At 43.1% G+C, this 14,542-nt stretch overlaps 4 protein-coding genes across 6 annotated transcripts in view; all 4 read right to left on the reverse strand.

Moving 5' to 3' along the window:
- LOC129177601 (alanine aminotransferase 2-like) overlaps window positions 1-3,689 on the reverse strand; it is a 29,533-nt gene extending 25,844 nt beyond the window's left edge. The window contains exon 1 of one of the 2 annotated variants that reach the window (XM_054768904.1): window positions 3,459-3,689. In XM_054768904.1, coding sequence (XP_054624879.1) covers window positions 3,459-3,523 — 65 coding nt within the window. In that variant the 5' untranslated portion in view covers window positions 3,524-3,689. Of the gene's footprint in view, window positions 1-1,827; window positions 1,944-3,458 lie in introns of those variants that run through there. The other variant, XM_054768905.1, reaches the window with a different exon arrangement.
- fuz (fuzzy planar cell polarity protein) lies at window positions 1,883-3,441 on the reverse strand. The gene has a single exon (XM_054768907.1). It carries the CDS (start codon window positions 3,188-3,190, stop codon window positions 1,883-1,885), a length of 1,308 nt encoding a protein of 435 aa, XP_054624882.1. The 5' UTR covers window positions 3,191-3,441.
- A 627-nt stretch (window positions 3,690-4,316) lies between the features above and the next one.
- On the reverse strand, window positions 4,317-7,347 carry gng5 (guanine nucleotide binding protein (G protein), gamma 5). Its single transcript, XM_054768912.1, has 3 exons — window positions 7,185-7,347; window positions 5,075-5,217; window positions 4,317-4,631 (listed from the first exon to the last, which is right to left on the reverse strand). Exons 1-2 carry the CDS (start codon window positions 7,263-7,265, stop codon window positions 5,092-5,094), a joined length of 207 nt encoding a protein of 68 aa, XP_054624887.1. The 5' UTR covers window positions 7,266-7,347; the 3' UTR covers window positions 4,317-4,631; window positions 5,075-5,091.
- Window positions 7,348-7,459: 112 nt separating this feature from the next.
- ssx2ipa (synovial sarcoma, X breakpoint 2 interacting protein a) lies at window positions 7,460-14,337 on the reverse strand. 2 transcript variants are annotated; one of them, XM_054768900.1, is made up of 14 exons: window positions 14,097-14,337; window positions 13,255-13,398; window positions 12,934-13,097; window positions 12,437-12,634; window positions 12,080-12,190; window positions 11,875-12,010; window positions 9,797-9,872; window positions 9,518-9,698; window positions 9,307-9,451; window positions 8,922-9,049; window positions 8,674-8,847; window positions 8,449-8,566; window positions 8,164-8,314; window positions 7,460-7,739 (listed from the first exon to the last, which is right to left on the reverse strand). In XM_054768900.1, the coding sequence occupies exons 2-14, from the start codon at window positions 13,295-13,297 to the stop codon at window positions 7,649-7,651; spliced, it is 1,716 nt and encodes a 571-aa protein (XP_054624875.1). In that variant the 5' UTR covers window positions 13,298-13,398; window positions 14,097-14,337; the 3' UTR covers window positions 7,460-7,648. The 2 variants fall into 2 exon arrangements, with proteins under 2 accessions (XP_054624875.1, XP_054624874.1); XM_054768899.1 differs by having other exon boundaries at window positions 13,767-14,337.
- Window positions 14,338-14,542: the final 205 nt, after the last annotated feature.

The following is a 14,542-nucleotide window of genomic DNA, read 5'->3' on the forward strand; positions in this document are numbered from 1 at the left end:
CCTGCTGCACAGATCACTGCTACACCTGGAGGACAGCGGGAGCGCTGTGAGGGTCATGTTTTTTGACTTCTCCAGTGCCTTCAACACCATCCAGCCGTCACTACTCAGAGTAAAGATGGAGAGTGTGGGAGTAGACCAACACCTGACTGCATGGGTTATAGACTACCTCACCAACAGACCACAGTATGTGAGGCTCCGTCACTGTGTGTCTGACATGGTACTCTGCAGCACAGGTGCCCGTCAGGGTACGGTGCTCTCCCCTTTCCTCTTCACCCTCTACACCTCGGACTTCACACACAACTCCACACAGTGTCACATCCAGAAGTTCTCCAATGACACAGCCATTGTGGGTTGTGTTTCAGAGTGGAACAATCAGGAATACAGGACGGTCATCAGGGACTTTGTCAGCTGGAGTGAGCTTAACCAGCTGCAACTCAACACCAGCAAGACAAAGGAGATGATCATTAACTTCCAGAGGAAAACATCTCGCTTCACACCGGTGAACATCCAGGGAGCGGACGTAGAGTTGGTAGACAGCTACAAATTCCTGGGTGTTCACCTTAACAACAAACTGGACTGGGCCGTCAACACCCACGCCCTCTACAAGAAGGTCCACCTGCTGAGGAGACTGAGGTCCTTTGGTGTGTGCAGGACTCTTTTACGGACCTTTTATGACTCTGTGGTGGCCTCAGCCATCTTCTATGCTGTGGGCTGCTGGAGAGGGGGCAGCACGGACAGGGACAGGAGCAGGATCAATAGACTGATCAGGAGAGCGAGCTCTGTCCTGGACGGTCCTCTGGACTCCGTGGAGGAAGTGGGGGAGAGAAGGATGTTGGCTAAGCTGACATCCATCATGGACAACACCTCTCACCCGCTACATGACACTGTTGTTTCCCTGGGCAGCTCCTTCAGCAGCAGACTGTTACACCCACGGTGTAAGAAGGAGAGGTTCCGCAGGTCCTTCATACCGACCGCTGTCAGGCTCTACAGCACCTGAACCATGTGTAGTCAATATGCATTCTTTATACTGTACTCTTTACTTGCGTATCTTGCTTGCTGCTGTAACAAGTGAATTTCCCCGCTGTGGGATAAATAAAGTACAAATACAATACAAATGCAACAAAATGCGTACGTGGAGAGCAGCGACGCGTATAGGCATATTCAAGGGTGAAAATGTATGCTGTCTACGAAACGTGCGCACATGGCAGGTCTGGACACCCAAATCCAACAGAAAACGGCATGCAGGAGGATTGTGCACTAGAGGTGCCCTTTGCAATCTGACACATTTGGAACCCTTGTGTCGGTAAGTCATGTGTCATGCTGATAGACTCCCAAAATCACTTGATGTTGTCAAAAGATCTTCAATAAAGTATTAATATAAATGATCAAAACTGAAGCCGGAGGAAACAGACAAACCAAGATGCCACATTTGAGTTCATTTTCTCTTTAAATTTAAAGGCCAAATATCAAACAATAATCAGCACTGTCCATTCACTTTCCACATTATAATTGACATAAACAGCAATGCAGGTCATATGGACCCGTTTATTAGCGTGATGCAAAGCATCAGCTACAGTAATAAACATATAGACAAATTAATACCTTTAAACTGAGCATTATCTTTTTAAAGGAAACATTTTCATTAGGTGTGTGCAGGTGTACGTAATGTGGCCAGTGTGGTGTATACTGAGTCACCACTTTCAGTTTAGTCTGTTTTCAGTCATCTTTAGGCGACTTTAAAAAGGAAGTGCTTTTTATGCTCGACACATCACTGTCTATAATAAAAGAGAAGTCAGAACTGTGAAAATAAAAAGCAAGGTACTGTACACGTTTTGGCTTTGGTGGAAGTCCTGTGCTGTCCAGAGATGTAGTAACGCCCTCATTAGAATGCAGTAGCTGTTGTTATGGTGGAGAGAGTCTGTGTGGCGACGGTGTGCAGAGCAAAAGTCGGCACCACCGGGGGAAGGAGCAGAAAAAGCTGATGTTGTGACGTCTGAAGTCCAAAGCTTTTACACTCATCTGTGACCAAATAGCACTGCAGTGGCTGGTGGGACAGTCCATGTACAAAGTCCTCTGTGTTCCCCTGGTGGGATCCCTCCTCCTTCTCCTCTGTGGGGGGACTTACCTCCTCTTGCTTGAAGTAGCGCGTCATGCAAAAAATGTAGAAGAGCTTCAGGAGTTCCCAGCAGCGAGCCTTGGAGGGTAAAGCGGGGTCACCTTGCGGGTGAGCACACAGGGGGGGCAGCACGCTGCAGATGGAGCGGTGGTTCTCCCGGTTGATGAGGAGAAAGGCGAGGACATCAGGGCGTAAGGATACGGATGCTGGGAGTGAGCGCTCCCGGATGGCAAGGCAGTCTCTCACGATGTCCACTAGTGGTGACCAGAAGCGACCCACCAGGCCACTCTCAGCTCCGTGTAGGGAGGGCGTAGGCCCGCACAGCACACACACATCAGCCCCAGGCAGGAGCCGGAAACAGAGCAGGCGGTGAGCCACAGTGGGGCTGCCTTGAGGAAGAAACACGGGGTAGTCACAGGAGGCCGAAGCGGAGTCAGAGAGTGATAGCATCAACGCTGAGAGGAGCACTATTTCCTGCGGGGCTAGGCGCCACCACATCTCTGTGGCGGCCACGATCCGGCCATGGACGAGGAGGCAGCCGAACTCGCTGTCTGCAGCTTTGGCAAAGCCCTGCACGGCCTCCTGGAGGACAGCCGGCTGCGGAGGCAGCAGGCAGTCGGCGCAGTGCGTCAGCTGGCCCAGGATGCCCTCTTGCTGGTCCTCCAGCAGCAAATCGATGAGGCCAAAACAGGAACGCAGGTCCTTCTTGAGCCGCTCAACATTCCTCACGTTGGCCAACTCATCCTGCCCGAGCACCATCACCATGGAGCTCCACACGTTCTCCAGGAGGCGCTGGAGATGCACACGCTCCCCTTTACTGCTGCCCGCTTGATGACCCCCGCTCACAGCAATGAGCATCACACTGTCCTGGAAGATTCGCCACACCACTTTGCCACCTTCTTCAGTCTCACAGCTGGACAACACCACGCCCTGTCCACTTCCAAACATGTGGACACCATTCAGGGAGCCAATGATGGAGAAGGGGAGCTGCCTGGAGGCCCCTCTTGTAAAAAGGGGAACCCCACTGCTGGCTGTGAGGCACACAAGCTGTATGGGCCCCTCCTGGACCATCATGCTTGGTTGAAAAGTAGTCAAATGAGATGTTAATGGAAGTGATTATAAGTCGAAGTTAGCAATGCTACCTCGTAACTCATTGCCTAAATAAGCGCGGGCGGGTACCCGGATCAGCTGTTAGCATCAGCAGCTAGCACCAAATTATCAACAACATAAGAACGCTACCTAAGACAGGCTATCATGCAGCAAATGTTGACCGGTAATTGTGACACACAAGGGCAGCTTTCATCTAGGGGAATGTACATGCTGGGTTAAGGAGACAGGTTACCGTCGTTTCCACAGCAACGCGGTCCCATGATTCATTTCCTCAAGCGGCGGAGGAGAGCGTTTCATTTGGCCGGTCCAAAAGCCTGTTAATGATAAAGTCACTGTCGCAGTCGAACAAAGAACACGGTAGCTGGATAACAATTCGGCGCCTTAAGTAAACGTGCCAGTTTATCGCGTGTTGTTTTTTATTTTTTCAAAAGGGAGACGTCCGACTTCTTCCTCGTTTTTTTCTTCTTCTGTGGTACGTCGTTTTGGTGCACTTGCGCCACTATCTGGTCAGGACTGATTGTTTTTTTTTACACACGCATTGGCAATTAATCAAACCCGGGGTAACGTTTGTAGTAAATCCAGTCCTCGCGAGATGAACCAAACCACGTTTTCATACCGCTATTGGAAGGCGCTGCATACAAGTGCTCTCGAATGTTACTTTGTATTTCCATGCAGTTCATGCACTTTTACTTGGTTACTAGCAAATATACTTTACTTCATCTATTCTATGAAAAATAAAAGGTTTACCAGCACTAATAAGCTGGAGTACAACTCTGTATAGCACTTTGGGTTGCATTTTATGTTTGAATATACCGTTATAGTCTGATTTGAACAGCAAATGATGCCTTTACAATGATGACGATGCTCAGTTGACAGCGTATCAGAGGTATTTAACATTTTTATTTGTCCAGATGAGCAAAATATTAAAACCATCTGTCAGTATGATGCATTATATATTTTTTAAACATTTTATTTTATTTTTGACTTTGCATACCCACAATAGTAAATATATTGTTGGATCCTAACCACAATACATTGTCCAGGTAAACCTAATCAAATGTCCAGTGAATGTAATAGAAAGCACAACAAATTTTGGAGTAACAAAGAATGCTTTTTATTCATTAAATACAAAAAATTGTCCAGAAGAGTGATGACTAAAATAGAACAATAGAAAAGGCACAATAATTAAAAACCCATACTGTGCCATGAAAAATAAAATTAGCTTCCTTTTTTCTTCTTCTACTTCTACTACTGTGGCTAAAAATATATGGTTGTCTTTCTGTCATGATTTTGATGTGCGTAATACACTCAAAGACATCCCCCCCGTGGCAGTTTCTTTGTTAATGGCTTGGCATGAGGAGCAGTGTTGAGGTCGACTTTTCCCTGTAGCATCAAAAATGAAGGCCTGCGAGGACAAAAAGCAGATAGATTGGGGATTGCAGAAGATAAGAATGACATACATTTCTGGGCCCCTATTCACAAAGCTTTTCAGAGTCCTCTCAGAAAGCTCCCAATTTAGCCTAAAAATTCCTAGCAAGGAATCTTAGCTTAAAAGTGATTAAGGAAGTTCCTGAGAGTAACTCTGAGCAAGGAGGGGACAGAAACTTTTTTCTTAGTTAGGAGGTGTGGTTGACCCCTTTACTAGGTATGACGCAGTCTTCTAAAAGCTGTGATTGGTTGTTACAAAAACAGGGAAAGACCAAAAAAGAAAGGAAAAATGTACTCCGTGCTCCTCTGAGAATCCAAGGAATTCTAAGATTTTTCTAAGAGTGACGTCACTAAGAGCTATTTTTAGCCTTACGATGCTTTGTGAATATGGGCCCTGGATCATAAAAATGGCACACTCACCAATGAGCACAGTGGATTCACAAGAAGGAGCAGACCTTCTGCGGCCTGAAGGGGTTGGTGCTGGATGACACGCCTGTGAGCAGGGGGTCTTGCAAGGCGTTCTGCATGCAGAACTGTTGAAGGTCTGCAGCAGCTTGGGACACCTTGTGTGGTAAGACAAGACCCAAATTCAACACATCGCCATATTGTATAAATTCTTGACAAGCATTCTAAATAAAGTAACATTTAAAAAAAAAAAAAAGCAAGATTTTCCCCCCCCCAAAAAAAGGAATGTTTGGGATGAGTACCATTAGTTTAATTTTTTTCCACTTTTGAATTAATCAAAAATATGTGTTTTTTTATAAAGGTCAACAGAACGAAATTGTTTATGAGGCTAAAGGGTGAATGCATATATGCAAATTAGAGATCCAACGTTATGGACCTGTCCACCCTGCACAGGAAAATACGTTATGGACAGCGGTTTTGCGAATCATTTTGCACTGTTTGTGTGTGTGTGTGTGTGTGTGTGCGCGCATGTCCAGGCTGGCGAAAAACCCTCCCCACTACGTAATACCCCACTTGTACCCCACACTGTACATATTTCAAGTGAGGGACAGTCTGCCTAAAAGCAGATGAAAAAGCAAGGTATTTGGCAGTAAGCTTGGCGACAACAGCCACGCGAGCAGCTTCCCGCTTCTGCTGCCTGGCCTCAAGGAAGTCAGAAGAGATGCACCACCCGTCTGTGTCGGCGATGCGCGGAGGCGACTCAGGAGGTGCGGCATGTCCTTCCGGCGGATCTCCTCAGCATTTTACAATACACTGGGACGGCCAAATCTCACAAATGAGTTGAGATTTGACTTTGGAACGGTCTGAATCGTTTGAGAAATGTGGAAGTAGTTAGAACTGTTTAGCACAAAGGCAGTTTGCATTCCGAAAAATGAGCATGTCAAGAAAAGGGGGAATTCTTGGGATATGGATCGGGACATCCCTACTTAATAGGCAGAATGAGTGGGTTACACACATGCAGTACTGATCTGCCTGTTTTTATATCTTTGGCACGCACAGAAACGCGAAAGACGTGTGTTCATGTCTCACATACTGTAAGGAGTGTGGATCATGGTAAAATGTAAAACACAAAAAGTGCAGTTTTCCTTGAATAAGACCCACGGTTACATATTGTGTGTTATACACTACACAAAAATAAACAGCACTAGCGTGCACCGCCAATGCAAATATTCTATGCAGCCTCCCATTAGAGTGTAATAAAAATGTAATTTGTATTTCTCCCCCCACTACATCACATCAAGTCTTGAACAACTTTACAGAAAGTATTTGACCTTTTTGTCATGAGGACTCCTGACTTTTTCCCTGATGGACAAAAATGTGTAAAAAAAAAAAAAAAAAAAAAAAAAAAAAAAGTGTAATAAACTCAACAACAAATGTGCAAAGTGGAATATCAGATGAATATTACTAACTTGATGAAGCCAATTATTAATGTTGATTTTGATGCATTATTAATTCTAAAGCTAATGACAAAAAATTTGAAGAATGTAATGTTTATTATTTTCATAAAATTATTTTTTTCCATTTATGCATCAATCCAAACTATATGGTTAGAATGGGACCAAATTGGCCCCGCATGTATGCAAACATCCTATTATTGGCAATATTAGAGGTCATGTTATTTCAAACTAATTATTAAAAAAAAATACAGTGCTATTAGCATTAAAACTGGTATATTGAGAATCAAACAATGAAACAAATGTCATCTTTTAAGCCTCCCATTATCTTAAAATGAACTGTATTAGTTGTTTTATTACTTGCACAATAAAACCCATTATGATGACGGTCTTTTGCGATTATTCACGTCACCAGTATCACTTACTTGACTCAGAGGATGATTATTTATTGCAGTTTTTAAGCTACATTTTGTGATCTGAGTTAAAGCATCGGTTATAACAAGTAATAGAAGCTTTAAATGTAACATTACATGAAAGTTCCTCCGAAAACCTTCCCCTTTATTGGAAAAGTAACGGCTCTGTCGACTGGCGGCTAATGCTAATGCTAACACACACACCAAGGTAACGGTCGCGATATTTAGCTGGGAAAAAACAATGGATCCTTTCATTACCTTCACTCTGTTAATGCTTGCCTCGAAGCGCAGCTGCTGTACCACTTTTTTCATGGCTATAAGATTGGAGGAACTCGACATTTTCGCAGTATAGCTTCCTTAAAAGCAGAAGCTTGCTGGGCGGTGAGCTTCCTTGGATGCTGCCGACGACAGACGCGAACGGAAAGATGATCACTTCCGGTTTTGAAGTCGCGTTTTACCAACACTAGGGCGTGCTATAAACCTGAACACGAAAGAAGACCATCTTCATTAAAATGCCTTTATTTTACTAGCTTGATATTATACAATTAAAGTACATCTAAATTTAACCTATTCGTAAACATTTCAGTGACACTAAAACAGTGCTCGGTAGAATCCTCTGACTTGGCTTGTTTCAGAGCTCATTAAAGTGCTTTCTTTAATTTGGCAAAGGACTTGTATGTACAATGAGCCAGTTCTTTAAGCGAGTCTGTTCTCGTCATCTCCTAGAGAGAAGATACTCCAGTTTTGGACTTGGCTTGGTCGTCTCCGTCTTCAGTCTCCTGCCGGAGTCCTCGATTCGAATGCCTGGAGGAACTGAAACGAGGCCAAAGGGATGGTTGATGTGGTTTAATAAAAGCTAAATTAAATTAGAGACATCCATCCATTTTTTTTTTTATTGCTTGACCCAATTCTAGCTGACTATAATCACAGTTGCACATATAAACAGAATCTCCAATTAAAACTAACAAGTGGTTTTGGGAGGAAGTCGAAGTACCCGGAGAAAACTCACGCAAGTATGGGAAGAACATGCTACCTCCACACAGCCATGCTGCAATGGCGATTCAAACCTGTATCTACCCAGTATGCCACCGTGTGGCCCCATACATATGAAATAATGAAAAGTAGCCATGTATTCAAAGATAAACGGTGATGGTCAGCGGAGGTAGCAAAAAAGCACAATATTTTTGAGGTGGTACTTGTGAAAAAGAACCATTGAATTACAAGAGCAAACTTTTACCTGGCATCTGGAATGAGGCGGAGTGTCCGGTAAAGTTCGGTGGTGGATGGTGCGGCCCCCCTGGCAGATTTTGGGGTGGAGAATGAGGTGTAGATGGACGATTTGGACTGCTGGCTTTTAGTGGAAGACATCCTAATCTCTGGTTCACTTCCTACAATACAGAGGATTGTAACATTTGTGGATCTTTCATCAGAAATTGGGTCAGTTTGTCTACTGTGGTGGTAGAAGTGTATTTATCCTTATGAAAAAAATAAAAAAAAAATTTTTTAAAAAAAGGACACTTACTGATTGATAAGCCACTCTGACCGTCAGACGAGGAGCATCTACTACGATCGGCAAAGGGGGTCATGTTTAAAAAGTGATTTTTCAACCAAGAAGCACGATCTTCCTCGAAGGCCTTTTTCTGTGGGATACAACCACAAATCAAGAGAGAGACAACCTGATATTCAGCGCAATAAAAAAAAAAAAAAAAAAAAAAAAAAATAGGTGACAGCTGTGAAATGTCCGTACCTCTCGGCCCAGGCGGATGGCGGCCTCTGTGAAGTACTTCCTCTCCCTCTCAAAGTTTCTCTTCTGCTCCTCAAAGAACCTCCACTCCTCGTTGAGTCGCTCCTTCTCTTCCAAGGTGTAGCAGCCATTGAGCAGCTCGGCCGTCTCGTCATCAAATGATGTGTTTAATTGTTGCTGTAAAGGAGAGATACAAAATGTTGGATGGCAGTTGACCAATGAAGGTTATGAAGCTGTTGAACAGGACCAACCTGGAGGAGCTGCTGCTGTGTGTGAATGAACTCTTTGCACTGCTGCACTTCACGCCGCATCCGCTCCATCTCATCCTCGTGTGCTTCCCTTGGTATCACCTCTTTATGGGACTCAACTTGAGTTTGAACTTAAAGAAGAAAAGCTCTATGAGATTAAAATCTGTGTTCATAGTTAAAGGTCCCATATTAATCTATTCACTCAATCTCAGAGGTCCCACAATAGTGTATTGGCCAAAATCTGGCCTTGATGCTGGAATTTAGACAGTTTAAAAGTGGTTTTAGTAAGCCCTACTGGGAACCTGCCATTTTCTGTGTCAATTATTTACAAATCAATTTAGCATAAATTGATACAGAATGAATGAGAAGTACAGTTTCGTTGACACACCCTGGTGGTCTAACTTCTCCATGTGGTTCCTCAGTTTCCTCCACTGCTGGCGGATGCTGTTGGTGAGCTGCTCCCTGGCCTGGTCACATGACTGGTCCAGGGTTTCCCTGCTGGAGTTGCCAGTCTTCTCTCCATCAGAATCCACCTGGACAAATTCCAAAAAAGTCACTCAGCATTCACAGAATATTTGCTCCCTCGTGTCACCATCTACCATCTCCTGGCTGTCATCGGCGCCAGCTCCTTTGCAAGGCACCTGCCGCGGACTCAGGATGTGAATCATCTCCTTCTTCATCTGTTGCAGCACTTTCTTCAGCTCAGCGTTCTCTAGCATCAGGGCCCTCTGACTGGCCTCGTAGTCACGGAGCAAGGATTTGTACATCTGCCCTTCGTGGCTGAAGAGGGGGGGAAAAAAAAAAAAAAAAAAAAAAAAAAAAGGACGATCTACACCAGCATAAAGTCAGATACAGTGTGAAAAGTCACAAGCTGATACCTCACTGCCACTTTTGTTGTCTTCCAGTGGCTCCTTTTGCCGTCTGCTCGGCCAAGGCAGTTCAGCACATCAATAGCTAATTTGGAGAAAACAAGTTGTTCTTGTCAAGGGACAATACTATTGAAAGTAAATTTGGCTATAATTTAAATGCACAGATTCTCAACTAGTGGGTCGCAGGTTTTGCAAAAATAAAAAAAAATAAAAATTTGTGTAATTACCCAATGTCCCTGAATGCACCTCGCGTCTGCTCCATTTGCTTGCTATGCCACCACGTGGTGTGTGCCATGTTTGTGGGCGACTTGACCACGCTTTTATTGTTTCAATATTATTTTCATGGACGTGTGTGTGTTTTTATTCAATATTTTTATATTGTCCTGTTTTCATTTTCCTGCCTCTGGACTACAGATGATAGATAGATAGATAGATAGATACAGTATAGCTATAGATCAAGCCAGAGCCAGAAATAGATACAGTACTTTATGCATCTCCAAGAGAAATTCACAAGAGAATCTGGCTCATTTACAGCCTGTGGACGTATCAGACTGTTCATTAATGTACATTGTCCCGAATAAATAAATAAACACAGCGACATTGTGTTTATATTGGCTGAAAAAAAGTGTTATATAGAGACAGGCATCACACCGCCCCAGTTCACATTGTGTTCTGTGGGGACTTCTGCCACAAAGGCGACTCAGATGCAGTTTCATGCCAAGTTACAGTGGATCTATTGACCTAGGCAGGGGGGTGGTCTACAGAAGAAAGTGAACTATTATTATTAAAGTTAACTGCCCAATTAATCATTAAAAAAAGAAGAATTGTATAATTTGAAATGTACTTTTTACTTATTTATTGTTTGTTTTAATCTGAGGAGTTGAATCAGAGCAACTGTACGAACATAATGTTCTCAAAGATGCTTCACCTTTCATCCAGCTCCAAGTCCAGGTGCTGTCATTGAACTCAGATACACCATGTACCAGAAACCTTTACGTGCATACGTACACGCACATTTGTTCAAATAATTTTTCAATTTGTGGATAAACATGTATTGTTCTTGAGCAGGAAGAGCATGGGATATAATGCTTGCAACACACAACAGAAAGTAACGCACTCTAGGCAGCCGGGTAATTGTTGCAAACAGGCCCTTTTGATATAAGATATTTAAGAAGTTTTAGTTGAAAAATTTCCGCAATGACAGCCACTGCTTTAGAACACCCAGCTTACAGCTTGTTTAGCGTTAAATTTATTAGCCATTGAAAATGGCTCAACACAACACAACCAATATTGTCGAAATATTTGGGAGGTTCAATGAGGTTCAGTGAGGGGAAAAAGAAATTCCAACAAAAGATGAAATGTTGGTACTAATGATTAATATGCTTTGTCACGGCTAATGCAAAGATGACAACGTTCTGTCCTTAAATAATTTTTTTTTTTTAGCCTTTTTACTAAATGATATCAAAATGGCCCCTGCATCCTTTGACTTTGCCATATCCCGCCCTTGCTGGAAAAAGGTTGGACTGATGTAGATTGTAATGGCTCCATAGGTCTTAAGCAACTATTAGTTTTGTAGTATTAACAATGCTATAATTACCAAAAAGGACTTCAATGAGAAAAAAAAACAAAAAAACAACCCCTGCCAAGGCACAAAAAGGTAGAAATTGTTACATCTTATTCCATGCGGAAGTGGTAAGTTTTTGGCTTCTTTGTCATTAAATACATTCATGAGTTTAGAACAAATAAATTGGATGCTAACTGGTTAGCTTGCTACTGTATACACTATCAGAGGCGGGGGTTTCTTATCTCCCTGCAGTGATCACGTAGCCTGCGCATTAGTGTTGTGCAGTGCGGGTGTAAACAAAGAATAACAGGAGTGTAAAGGTGACTACAGGGGTGTTATTTCATGTCTAAAGGGCTCTAATAATGGCAAAAAATGTATTTAGAAAGTCACAGTTTTTTTATGCTCCAACTACAAAAATATTCTGTTTATTAATATTGAATCCTATTTCGCGCCTTAGCCCTTATACTGAACCATCACATCAATACATTGTCTATTGGGAGAGGTAATAAGTCCATATACTCACCTAGCTTCTTCTCCTTTCTATCAACAAGTAGTTGGCTAAGGCGTTCCTTGAGCTTGATGGATTCCCTCTCCTTTCTCTTGGCGTCATGGCTGTACTGGGACGCACGACTGGCAATTATACTGTGGAGTTTCTGAACCTGTGCGGGAATACAGTATATGTGCCATTTTACACTTACTCCACATAAACAATTACAGTGGTCGCCTACCTCCTCTTTCTCCGTCTTGAGACAGCTTTGCAGAGTTTTAATCTTGAGTTGGAGCTGCCTTTCCGTCTCATGTAGACCTGATTTCTCCCTCATGGACAGTTCCAGCTGATCCTGGAGATAACCAGCAACACCATGTAAATGTGACATGAAGGAGCAGGGGAACACAAGCGTTCATAACATTAGCATAGCTATGGTAGCTACAGTGCTAAACATTACAGTTACATTTTTAACAGCAACATCATGTTAGGTTAGCCTATTTGATGAAGAAAATAAAATGATCACTCATGATTACAACTTGGTTGATTTGACAATGGACATGTAATTTGTACTACATAATGGAGCAGCTGACAAACATGCCTTAAGTCTCGAGTTGCTCATCTGCATGTGATCCAAGGTGCTGGACTTCTTTATCTGGTCCCTCTCCAGCTCCTCTAAAGTGCTCATCGTGCGTCTCTGGATCTGCAGCAGCTCAAACATGGCATTCAGAGCAGGCACTGCGCTCAGGCCTGATGAGCTGGCCTCGATGCATGTGGACAGACCCAGGGACAAAAGCTCCTGTAGGTGTTGGGTGGCAGTGTCAAATTAGAATAAAGTCATGAGCCAAATAACTATGAACACCTACACAGATACAGTATGAGGTCCAATTATGGAGGCAGTGTAAAGAAAAAAAAGTACAGGCTTCACTACAAATCTTAAAATGGTATCCTTTGTTTTTTCATCAGCAAAATTAAGCTACAGGCACAAAACGTTATATTAAACCTTGTAGGATATTGTTGAAAAACAGTATTTTTTGATACAGCAAACAAATTAATTTAATACAAAAGGACACGTCATAACGAGCAGCATCCTTGTACCTGATTGATGTACGAGATGCAGTGCGGGATGTTGTCATCTGTGCAAAAAACAGTGATCAGATTGTAAGAGTTTTTGGACAGTGGCAAAGGATGCAAAGACACAAGGTTGTTCTGCTTCGATGGGGACATCGTCACATGTGATATGCTCGAGATCTCATTGTTCCCTGAGGAGAAAGGGAAAGGAAAGACAAACGCGAGTCACAATGGAGATTAAATCTCCAGTGATCTCCAAAACTGAATCAGGTTGCTGTTCTAAATTGAGAACACAAATCTAGGTCGACTGCAGCAAAACAAGAGGAGAGTTTTTGCTGAGAAAATTACCCATAGATATGTCTCCTGTTGCAGTTGTCCACCACTCCCCCATATTATCAAAGCATCAGCACACAAGGATGCCAGGTCATGGGTTATCAGCCATAGAGGATTATAGCGGTCAGCACGTGGATCAGAGGGTTCCGGCTAGACGCTCTGCAATGGAACATAAAAACTGTGAGATGGACCAGGCAACGGATAATCTGGATGCAAGTGTACAGCAGAGTAGCCCACACAGGCTTAAAAACAGCATATGCGCTCCAGCTAGGGTGGGATTGGGTTTTAAAGTGGCATGGTAGTAAAACGATGGCAGTGCACGCCAGAGGATAAACATTTAGGATGAGCATTAGAGTCTTGCACGGTATTAAGGCATTTCTATGACTTTTCTCCCTGCCGACAATAATGCAATTTCAAAGGAGTTCAATGCCTCTACTTTATTGTATGCAGGAAATAACCTTCCAAATTTATGCACATATGTTGTCATGAACGGTGCGTTGAGAAACAATAAGAAAAATCAACATTACCTTATCAAGTTCCTACACTCTTGAGACCTCCATGAAGAAACAACTAAGGACGGTAGTTATCTCTGTGCGCTGTTGGAATGTACATTTCCAGGCCAATGTGTTCTGCAAAAATGTATTCCACCCACGGTTATCTTGAACAAATTGCCAGCTAACCGGAGCACCCAAACGCAACATACGATATCTGTCGGCAGTGCTCCGACTTTAAGAACATTTAGCAGTTACATATCTCAACAATAAACACTCATACACTAATATTTAGCTGTTACTAGTCTAGCTATTCTCAGAGAAACCGGATGAAATATGAGTAAAATGCAACACACACGCACTTACCTGTCTGCCACTCCTGCGCAGTAAAATGGGTCAACGAAGTAGAACAAAGTGACTAAACTGTACTTTTCAACTAAATTAAAAAAAATCCGCCAATAACTTTCCCCCGAGTTTTTTCGTCAAATTGTTCAAAATTCAACGCCCAAAGTGTTTATCTCAACGCGGTGGAATAGAGATAAACCGCAGCAGCTGACAGTAGTGTTTTTGAAGGCTACATGCAGTTAACCCTGAACCAAACGCCAAGGTTATTGGAGTAGGCGTTGCTAGGCAGCCAGTGCGGTGACTGATGATTGGTTGAAAGGGAACTCCGGAAGGTTGTTACAAATGAAAAGGCCGTCAGGTGTAAGACAATGACGTCCAAGTGCCAGTCAGTATTGTTGCGACGAATTAAAAACACAGTATTGGACCGCAACATATTAAAAAAGCTACAGAGGATAAAAGTGAAATAG

This window comes from Dunckerocampus dactyliophorus, chromosome 2, assembly GCF_027744805.1.
Source record: "Dunckerocampus dactyliophorus isolate RoL2022-P2 chromosome 2, RoL_Ddac_1.1, whole genome shotgun sequence".
Classification (NCBI taxonomy): Eukaryota; Metazoa; Chordata; class Actinopteri; order Syngnathiformes; family Syngnathidae; genus Dunckerocampus; species Dunckerocampus dactyliophorus.